This window comes from Megascapheus bottae, chromosome 15 (genome assembly GCF_031878675.1).
Source record: "Megascapheus bottae isolate mThoBot1 chromosome 15, mThoBot2.hap1, whole genome shotgun sequence".
Taxonomy (NCBI): domain Eukaryota; kingdom Metazoa; phylum Chordata; class Mammalia; order Rodentia; family Geomyidae; genus Megascapheus; species Megascapheus bottae.
In genome coordinates, this window is record NC_143523.1 from 47034416 (window position 1) to 47045194 (window position 10779).

At 56.4% G+C, this 10779-nt stretch overlaps 1 protein-coding gene across 1 annotated transcript; it reads right to left on the minus strand.

Annotated features, from left to right (window-relative positions):
- Positions 1–200: 200 nt before the first annotated feature.
- Positions 201–4446, minus strand: Znf503 (zinc finger protein 503). Its single transcript, XM_090346623.1, has 2 exons — positions 3626–4446; positions 201–2793 (listed from the first exon to the last, which is right to left on the minus strand). The coding sequence occupies exons 1-2, from the start codon at positions 3929–3931 to the stop codon at positions 1165–1167; spliced, it is 1935 nt and encodes a 644-aa protein (XP_090202749.1). The 5' UTR covers positions 3932–4446; the 3' UTR covers positions 201–1164.
- Positions 4447–10779: the final 6333 nt, after the last annotated feature.

Genomic DNA, 10779 nt, shown 5'->3' on the forward strand with positions numbered 1-10779 from the left:
CCTCTCCCCACTCGCCATCCCCGAGGTCTGGCGGGCTCGGCCGCCGAAGCCTTGGCCTCTCCCAGAAAATCACAACAAAGCAAAGGAGAAGTCGGCCACCGTCCCGGAAAGAAGCGATTCAGTGAGGCTCCGGAACCCACAGCGGCCACAACAATCCTGCTCGTCTTTAATTAAAAAATAAAAATAAAAAGTAAAAAGGATAATAAGAAGTAAAACCTTTTAATACATCAAATATACGGATTTTAATCTTTAAAGCGATACATTGTCTATTATTTTAGTACATGACGTAAACCTTGCCCCCTTCTCGGCGGGTGGACTTAAAAATTAAAAATAGTTAAGTGTTCCTTTTAAAGAACAAAATAAGGCAAATGAGGTTTTGGAATAGAATTGTTTTTCCTTTTTTTTGTTGTTTTCTTCCAGAATACATACAAAAAAATACCCATTCTCTTTTGATGGTATACACCTTAAAAATAATTGCAATTTGAAATCAGAGCTGACAAATTGTGACTTGTTTTGTTTCATCTTTTTCATTTTTTTGTAACAAACATGCATGTAAATTTGTGTTTCAATCAGACATTAAATAAGAACGTACGATACAATCATAGCAATTTTAAAGTAACATTAAAGAGAAGACCTCTAGTTCTGTGGCGGTTTTGTTTTTTTTTTATTTATAATCTACAAGGAATGGGAGGGTTTGTTTTTCACATTATCACCCTCAAGTTTAAATTTGTGTGTTTTTAAAATTTCTTTTCCCTCCTCCTTTTTAACCTACGGAGCTCAAACTAAATAATGCACTTTTGAACCACGGGTCCGCTTGGAGCTAACATAAATAAATTACCAGTGTCCACCAATGAAGTTCTCAGATGTACACTTTCTCAATTATTTTTTTCCTTCTTTTTTTCTATAAAAAGTCAAATGATATTTTTTTCCAACTTTTATAAAGTTTAGGTGGGGAGGTGAGAGGTGAGGAAAGGGAAATTTCCCACCGGGTCTCAATCACTGCGGTGGGGTGGATAGCTAGCGGATATACTTGTTTCCTTCGGTGGCCCGGGTCTTTCCCCACGCGCACGGGTGTCAGCGGCCTTGGCCGTGGCTCCCGCCCTTCCCTCGGCTCCTCCCCTCCCCCCAGCTCCTTTCTCTGGCCGTCTAGCCCTCCCCCCACCCTCACTGATAACCCAGCGCCGAGGCGGTGGTCAGTCTCTGTCCGTAGAGGGCGTAGGGGGAGTAGTAGGGTCCGGTGGCGGCGGGCACCGGCACGGGGGCGCCGGGCGTGGGGAGCGGGCTCTTGGAGTAGGGGTGATAGCGGCTGCTGAGTCCCAGCGCGTGGTGGGGGCTGCGCAGCGCCAGCGTCCCTGGGCTGCCGGGCGCGCCGGACGTGGGGATGTGCATGTGGCAAGCCATGGCTGCGGCGGCCGCGCTAGCCAGAGACGAGGAGCTGGGGTAGCCCGAGAGCAGTTTGTCGGTTCCGGGGAAGGCCGTATGGGTCCGCAAGTGGCTCAGCAGCTCTTCGGACGTGGCGAAGCGCTTGTCGCACGGCCCGTTGGCCGACACCCAGTTGCAGATGTGCGGGAGCGGGTCGTTGGGGAGCATGAAGCCGTAGGGATAGAGGGGGTGGCCGGCCAGCGAGGGCGGGGTGGCGCCCGCCGCGGCGGCCGCCGTCAGGGAGGAGTGCACTCCGTGCAGCGGGTGCGTGGGGTACACCAGCGGGTATCCGGACTTGAGCGCGGCGGCCGCGGCGGCCGGATCGTGGGCGCACGACGCGCTGGCGGCCGCCGCCCCGGCCAGGTGGCTGGCGCAGTGGTAGCTGAGGCAGTACGGGTCCCGGCACAAACTGGCTGTCATCACCGACGGCGGCGACGCTCCGGCCAAGGGGCTCGAGCCTGCCGGCTTACTGCAGCCCAGGGAGCCGGCTGCGGCCGCCGCCAGCTGGGCCCCAACCAGGCTGCCCGGCTTGGTGGGGTCGAGCGCCACGCCGTGCGGCAGGAACTGGGGCGGGTAGCCGGCGTAGGCCCCGGCCAGGCTGCCGGGGTAGGTCATGCCCGCGGGAGGCAGCGGGAACACCGTCTGGCCTGGCTTGTAAGGAGACACCGGAGCCACCAGCCCGGAGCCCAGCACCGAGGAGGAGGTGGGCGCACTGGGGCCCGAACCCGAGCTGGAGCCAGAGGAGCCACCACAATCCGAGCCTAGAGCTTTGCCCCCTGGACCCCCATCTGGGTGCTGGTTCACGTCCACGTTAATTCCGCCACCGCAGCTAATCCGGCCGTGCGCCAGCCCCGTGGGTCCCCCGTCGACGGAGGCGCCCCCGGCGCCCTTGCTGCCGCCGCCACCGCCCGCGTCGGGGTCTTTCTTGTCGTCCTTGCCCTCTGGGCCGCCCCCGGCCGAGGGCAGCATGCCTCCTGGAGAGCAGGCCGAGGCGCTAGAGCTGGGGCTGCCTGTCCTGGGCGTGAATGGCTGGCAGGTGGCGCTCGGTACCCGGAATCCCGACTTCTCGGCCGAAACACCCCCGCCGCCGCCCCCGCCGCCTCCGCCTCCACCGCCGCCTCCCGGCTCCTTCTTATCCGAGCCTGGTTTGGAGTACGGCTTGAAACTCGATTTGTCCTCCACGCCGATGTCGCTCAGCTTCAGGGGGCCCGACTTGGCGTCCTTGTCGCCGCCCGCGCCACCGCCAGCACCGCCCGCGCCGCCTCCGTTGGAGGCGACCGAGGAGAGTTTGGAGGAGGGCGAGGGGTCCGGCTTCCCTATTTGCGAGCATGTCTGCGCCAGCAGCGCCAGCGGGCTCTTCTTGGCATCGAGCTGTGGGGTCAGACGAGGGAGGGGGGTCACACAGAGGGAAAAAAGGGGGACCCTTTAGCATCCTGGCTTCCGGGGTTCCACTGTTCCTCCCCGACACCCCACAAGCGCATCCACCCTGGGCGTAATTCTTTGGCGGCACCCCTTCTGAACCGCACCTCACCCTACCCTTGAAAGATTTTCGCCCTTGGCAAGAGGGTAAGAACCCCAACTCGGCACTTCCCCGGGTCTTTCCTAATGTAGTCTTATTGCTAACTAGATTTGAGAAGAAAAGAAGGAAAGGGAGGAAGAAAGGAAGGAGAGAAAGAAAGAAAGAAAGAAAGAAAGAAAGAAAGAAAGAAAGAAAGAAAGAAAGAAAAGAAAAGAACGTATCGTGGTTTTCAGCTCCTGCAACTAGAACTGTACCCCCACCCGAAAACTCCCCCTAAATTCTTCAGAGTAAGGCTGCGCGCCCGGCGCCTGGGCGGCCGGGTACACACGGGAGCCTCGGAGGAGCCGAGGACCGCGACTTTGGAGCAGTGTTCCCGGCTGCGGTCGGCCTGCCGGACCAGTGGGGGAGGGCTCGGGCTGGGTGGGGGGGTTTAATACTAAAATGAGAAACTAGTTCGGGTCTCCTTGCAATCCTAGCGGTTTGCACTCTGTTCCACCTCCTTCCCTCCCCCTTTCACCCTAGTTTTGAGGTGCGGAAGCACTGTTATTCTCTACCCCCATCCCGGAGCTGAATCACTCCGATTCCCTCCCCACCCCCCACCCCCCGCACGGATCCCAAGAGAAAGAAACCCCTTAAGGAGGCAGCCAAAGTGGTCCCAGCTCGACCCCGGGAGAGAGTCCTTACCTCAATGGGACTGACGGGCGTGGAAGGCAGGGGTTGCAGGTACTCGGGGTGCAAAATGTGGCCAGTCCGTGCCGTCAGCATCTTCAGCACCTTGATGGGCAGGCGGTTGGCCTGGCGCAGAGGGTCAGAGGGGGGCACGGCGTGCACAAAAGGCTTGGTGCTGCCGGCCGGGGACGAGCCTGGGCCGGGACCCGAGCTATTTCCAGAGATCGCGCTGGTCCAGGCAGGGTCTGCACCGCCGCTGCCGCCGCCGCCGCCGCTGTGCTTACTGCTTCTTAGGGCAGAAAGCGAGGGCGCTGTGCTCATGACCCACCCGCGCGCATGGGAGCAGCGGGGGGCGGGCTCCGGGAGGCGCGGGGCGGGCTCGGGGCTGCGCGCTCGCCCGGGGAGTTGGAGCCGCAGCGGGAGGAGGAGCAGGAGGAGGAGGAGGAGGAGGAAGAGGAGGAGGAGGAGGAGCTGGCGCGGCGGCCACGGGTGTCCAGCGCGCCTTCTTGGCGCCTGGAGCCAGAAGCGAGTAATCCTGGATGGCCCGCAGTGGAGCCGTGGCCGGTCCGCAGGAGCCGGATGGACTGCGGGGGGTGCCGGGCGGCGGCTCGCGGTGTCCGCCTGGGGCTGCGCCCTTGCGCTGCGCTCTGGCCGCCCCGAGCCGGCGCTGCGCTCAACGGTGTGAGCCTCTGCCTGTCCAGCCGGGGCTCTGGCGAGGAAACTCACTTCAAAAGCAGCTGCACCGAGGGGGAGATTAAAGCCTTTGCCGCCTTCCAATCAAATGGGAGCCCGAGGTGATTGGAGGGTCAAGGGGATGTGACGCGTCCCGCGCCGCCGCCGCCGCAGCCGCTGCCGCCGCCGCCGCCGCCGCCGCCAGGACTCTCAGAGCTGGTTTTAATGGGCCAGGTCCCTCTTCGCCGCCGCCCCCCGCAACCCTGACGGGTCCCCTCCCCTCGATTTCTCTCGGAGGACAAGATGGACATTTATTCTACGTTTGCCATCTACCGCCTTCCCCTTCTCCCCCCCCCCTCCCGTTGTTACTCCGTTCCCTGGCTTGAAAACTGAAACCTTCGGCGGGGGAGCGGGAGGGGGTGGGGTGTGTGTGCTCGGGACAGATTCCGGGGTATCTAGAAGGAAGGGGCGGGGATGAGGATACCAGCAGGGCTGTCAACTCCGGGGGTTGCCCAAGGGTCGCTCTCCTATCAAATGTCCTTTTTAGTAAATGAGATCCCGCCCTGCGGGCCACCGGGCGTTAGGGAAAGGTGGAGTCCGGGTGTTGGAGGAAGCCCTCCCGCCCGCCCGCCCGCCCGCTTTGATTTCCTGAGATTTCCACGGCGGAGAAACCAGAAGCTAGAAGCTAGAAGGGCCGCGGGTGGCGGCTCGTCTCGGCGACGTGTGCCGGGCTCCCCGCCCTTCCTAGCCACGTGACGCCCCGGGATGCGCAGATTGGGGCTCAAGCGGGGGTCACATGTTTCCTCTGTTTCACACTCCTGCCCCCCTCCCATTCTTACTCTCCCCAGCCACCTTCGCTTTTCCTCTCCCCCTCGTTCTTTGGACATCTCCACCCCTCCATCAATTGTCAATGTGCCTCGACCGCAATCAATCAGTTATTTGTCAGCTCTTGTCAATCCACCCATGATTTATGTCAGCTTTTGTTGCTGATTACAAGGCGGGTGCGACTTGGAAGGAAAAAGAGAGAGAGAGGAAGAGACAGAGGAAGGAACCAGAGGAGGGGGAAAGAGGAGCAGCCCTCCTGGGATGGAGAGGGGCACTAGGAAGAAGAAGAAGGAGGAAAAAAAAGAATGGAGGAGGGGGGACGCTCGGTGTCAGGAGAAGGAATAGTGAGAGTGAAGCGCGCAGGTGCGCCCAGGGCGCGGAGAGGAGCCGCAGGCCTGCGATCTGCGCCTCCGTTCTTGCTGTCGGAGAGACAGCTACACTCTCCAAGCGGGGGACTTGGTTGGCTGGCACCTCACAGAGTTTGGGGCCTTCGGAGTGCCTCAGACCGGAGGTGACGGTGGTGGCAACCTCGTCTAACGGAGAATTGCCACCTCCCTAAAATAATCCCCTCGGGGCTGGCAGCGTGCAGATGTCAGGAACATGGCATCATCCTCTTTGGTGCCCCAACCCCCAAGACTCCCCCCCTCAAGAACCCCTACCACTCATGTAAACTGAGTCCTGGTGGTCACTAATGGGATAACTCTCTTTTAATGCTTTTATTCTCAGCCCACCCTGTCCTAGGGCTGACAGGCTGCGGAGAAGAGGCCTGCCGGTGGGTCGCGGGAGAAACGTGTTTCAGGCTCACTCTTTCCTCCTCCCTAGCCCTTCTCTGCCCTCTGGGCCCCAAACCCGAAGCCTGGGGAGCCCGGGTTACTTGAGGCTGCTCTCTCGGATTTTACTGGATCGCCGAGCCAGGACTGACCCGCGGCGCCGCTGAGAGAGGAGAGGGAAAGAGAGCGAGAGGGAAGGAGGGAGGGAGGGAAGGGCGTCTGCCTGTGGGGACTCGGGCTGTTCTCGGGAAGCCGAGCGGGGTTGCGGCGCTCCGCGGGCGGTGCGCCGTCACCCGGGCTGCTCGGAGAGGAACGGGGCGGCGCTGCGCCCGCCGCCCAGTACCTGGGTCTGGCGCACACGGCACACACACCGCGTCGTGACTTCCTAGGGCCTTTCTAAGCGTCTGGAACCGGACTGCGGGTCACCTCCAGAAACTGGTAGAAACTAGCTGGGGGGTGGGGGGTGAGCGGAGGACACACCCCTTCCTTGGAAGGACTTGGAAGACTTTGGATCTCCCCTCCCCCCACTTTTCCGCCCGGCTCTTCTTTTGTTGTCAAGTCTTTTTGATAAATGGTGGGGCTGGAAGTCCGGAGCCCGTCTGTGCTGGCTCTGGGGTGCGGGGGGCGGGGAGCGAACAAGCCTTGGAGGCCGGGTTCCTACCAGCACCTGGGAGGGATCTGAACCGCGATGTGTGTCTGTGGGTCGGGGTTGGGCCCCGTCGTGCGAGTGCTCACTCTTTGCTTTAACCATCCCACTCTTCTTTTGGTCTCTTGTCTCCCCCATTCCGCTTGGGTAACAAGAACTTTCTGGGGTGAGTTTTAGAATTTTCTCGTAGGTGTCATTTTCCTGCGTTTTAATTGTATTCTCTCCCCATTTAGGTTTGTAAACTTTATGAGATGGTAATATGATTAAAGCTATTTTGGAGAGCCGAGAGGAGGGGCGAGTGAGGTGGTTTGGTATGTGGTTGGGGCCGCTGATTGTGTGTGTAAGAATATACCTGCATTCAAAAGGGTTTGTCGTGTCTCTGTGCGACACAGAGGAAGGTAAGTCCGGGAGACCGAGCGTGGCCAGATCACAGGTAAGACGGTGAAGTTCTTTCGAGTTATCTGTGGAGAGTGAGTCCTAGGTGCCAATTTCCGTGGTAGGCAATCCTAAATAGTCTCTGCGGGGCAGCCGCTTTTATCCTTTGGATGTGAGTGTCTGCTTGTATCACAGAATGCATGGCTGTGTAGGTGTCAACTTGGACCAGCTGCAGCGCTCCCAGCTTGGCGATCTGGGCTTTGGGCCGCGTGTCTCTGGGATAGGCCTGGTCACTGAATGCTGAGGTTGGGATCAGACCTGGGGCCTGGAGTGACGATGGGAGGGTGGGGGCTGCAGGCTCTGGGCATCCTTTCCAACCTTCTGGTCAGGTCTTTTGACATGGTTTATTCCTGGTCCTCTAATTGCAGTCGCTTTCTCCTTAGGCCTGGCAGTTCAGGGGAGACCCCCCCCAAAGCACCCAGAGCTCGAGAGGAAGCCAGGGTGTGCGTCTTGCACCCCTAGAAGTGGCTGCACACACTCGTGGGTGTGCTAACTTGGTACAGCACCTGAGCTGCTCGCGATTGCTGGGCTCAAACCCCAACTCCCGAAGGTCCGAGCGCACGGGGGCGCCTGGGGACTTGAGTACCCCAAGCTTTTGGGTGGTGACTGCGGTCCAGCCTGAGCACCTCGGGCAGGAGGCCAAATCTCCTCCAAGGCCGAGGGGGCTCCGGAGGTGGGGGCTTATTAATTACTCCGCGCTAGGCCTAATGCCTTCAACCTCCAACAGCGGTTAGTGTGGATGTCCTGCGGATTTTATTTGCACACAATGGGAATAATTTGTTTTCTCTTAAAAAAAAAAGTAGTGGGCATGGCAGACATTTGAGGGGGGGTGAAGTGGCAGGAGAAGGAAAAGGGAGAGAAAGCTAAGAAAAAAAGTTTGAAAATGCCTTGAACTATTCACTGTCGAGATGGCTAATCAGTATTGAGGCCGGAGGGCAGGCGGGCCGCCTTTCACCGCCGCTTCCCTTTCATCTTGGGCTCGGTGGAGGCGCTCAATTAAAAGCCTATCAGTTTGTAAGTAAATCAACGCCTATCAGAGTTGTCACATCAAACAAAACGATTATTATTGCAGCCCGCCTCCCCTATTAATCTCCCTCGAAGATAATCCGCCTGACAGGTCAGGCCTGGCGAGCTGGAAAGCCTGGCCCAGAGCACCCAAACAGTTCGGGACTGGCGCGCGCCCCTAGGGACCTCCCCACCCTTGTCCTATTTCTCCTTGTCTCCGGGGAGGAGTGAGAGAAAGAGTGTGCTGAGGCCCCGGGACCCAGGCCCACACTTCTCACTGGGAAATGGGACCCAGACTCTCCAACAGTCCCAGCGAGGACCTTGCTTGACCCAAGGCCTTGCATGTTCCTGGGCCTCCCTCTGGCCTGTGTTCTTGTTGACTCCCCTCTCCTTACTCTCCATTTCTCCTCTTTACCCCTTCTCCTTTTTATTTTCACTGCAGCGTCTTTCTGGATTATGTAACCCTGTTTCATTTCCTCTTCCTTTTCTCTTTGCCTACTTGTAAGAAATAATTTTTCATTTTCTCTCCCTCCACTTGGAATCACTTCATGTGGAGACACACCTTTAGCAACTAGGCATTCTCTGGGTCCGGGTTATTGCTTCGGGTGCAGGCTAGCCTCAGGAGTGCCTGCAAGTACCAGGATTTAATGACTGAATGTTCTTTAACTTCTACCACCCAGCAGGGTGCTTAGAAGCACTAAGCCAGTGCCTTTGGGGCTAGGCAGGGGCAGAAGGAGTTTAAATCAGTTAGATGAGTGGATAGTGGCATGCACCCTGTTCTGGAATTAATATTTGGTCTCGGAATTTCACAGTTCGAATGTTGCCAGCCTCATCATTGATGTTGCCTAGGCTTTGCAAATATATGGAGGAGACCCTAAAGGCATTGGGATTTCAGCACTTAGTATGTGAAGGGGTGCCTAATATTTTGTAAGTAAATATATCCAGACAACATCTTCCAGTGCTTTCTTTGGTGCCCTGACAGCTGGGTGGGGTCTGGCTTCTGGACTAGAGCAACAATCATGGATTCTTTCCGGTGGCCTCTGGCTTGGCGCTTTGGCAAGTGTTGGAAATGAAATGAGACCCTTCCTTTTCTGAGCTCTTCCTTCAAATGCATAAACCCAAGACCAGATGCAGCCAGGACTGAGGAATAAAGTGTCTGAGAAGGACCCCAGGTCCTGGCACCCTATATGTCAGGTTCAGTGCTCCTTGGCTCTTTCAGGGCATGCATCTGAAAGAACCTCAAGGGTATTGGTTACTGTATTGAGCATTCTGGCCACAGTGACTCCAGGGTCTGGGAATACCCCCTTCTGTGTACAGTACACCTTAGCCTGCTTGGTACATTGACTTCCTCCCAACACCTCTGTTTTTCCATATGTTAGGATCTAGTAAGACTTTATTTCCAAATTCACAAATATTATATTGGTGCTTAGTTATCTGCCTACTTGATTTTCTTAAATGTATTTCCCACCCATGTCAAGCTGAAGATATTTAAAAAGAGGTAGACACCACACCCCTCAACTTCAGCTATGAGAAATAACCATGGTGTGGTTGTTTGGACATAGGTTCTATGTTGGGCCCAGCATGAGAACTAAGTAGGAGCTGTGAAAAGACACTTGCTTTAGAAAATTTCCAAGTTAATTATATGCATATCCATCTGGAAAATGAAAATGTTTTATATCCTTGTACAGATCTACATATTCAGACATGTTGTTACATGCCCTTGAAGCCAGAAGCATTCCGTGGTATACACTGGACAGCTGAGTGGCTTGTATAATTTCTGTCTTCCTTTCATTTACACATGAATCTCGATATAATAAATTCAACCTTGTCATTTTCAAAACAGGCAGGATTTCTCCTGCTGTGGCTGGCGCGGCACTTATCCGAATAAATACAACTCTCGTGCATCTAGCAGGAAATGGCTCCTGGCTAGACCATACTTTAGACGCATGGCCCATGGTGTGTGTGTGTGTGTGTGTGTGTGTGTGTGTGTGTGTGTGTGTGTGTGTGTGTGTGTGTGTGTGTGTGTCACGAGGTGGCCTCTGTTCCTGGGTGGTGGTGAGTCCAACATCCAGATGGGCTAGACAAGCAGCATCCTAGGTGGAGCTGCTTGTCGCTGCCGGTGGTGTCTAGCAGCCCCAGTTTCTGCCGCCTTCTTACTGAACTTGCCGGGAGGAGTCCGCCCTCAGCGAAAACTGAAAGCAAATTCCGTAGCAGACACAGCCCAAAACTTTCTTAGACACAGTATGCAACCGAGATTTGGTGGCCACCAAAATCTGGGAGAGCAAATCAATTGTGGGTCGGGGAGGACCAGAAGGGCATTGGTGGCCTAGTCTGGACTGAGGCACAACACTAGGAAAGGTATCTTCCTTTTTCTTATGTCTCTGCAACTCTTTGGTCCCTGAGGCTAAGCAAATTTCCTAACTGCTGCGAACACACCCGGCCTGGGTTTGTACATATCCCACTGGTGGCTAAAGGAGGGGCCGGCTTTTAACAGTCGTAGAAAGATTGGCCCAGAAGCGTCCGTCCACTCGGTGGGTCTTCATAAAGTTTGGGACCATTTTGCTTTCCTTGAGGAGGAATGATCAAGGAATTATCCAGTGTCTCCTGGCTCAGCTAATTTTCTGTTCTTACCACAGTCTCCCTCAGCCTGAGCCGAAAACTTCCTAGCTCTTTGTGGCAGACTAATCCGATGTCTGGATGCAGTGGCCGCCGCCCTCAAGGCCATCCCGGGGCCCGCCCGCTGGGCCACAACCCAGGAAAAGGTTTGTGGACGGGTTCGCTTCTTACCACCCCTTGGCGGTTCAGAGTCACAAGGC

Bases quoted from the DNA above. Each gene is read 5' to 3' on its own strand.
- Znf503 (XM_090346623.1), bottom strand. From the start codon at position 3,931: ATGAGCACAGCGCCCTCGCTTTCTGCCCTAAGAAGCAGTAAGCACAGC. The intron at 2,794-3,625 runs GTAAGGACTCTC...CTGACCCCACAG, and splicing joins CGCCCGTCAGTCCCATTGAG to CTCGATGCCAAGAAGAGCCC.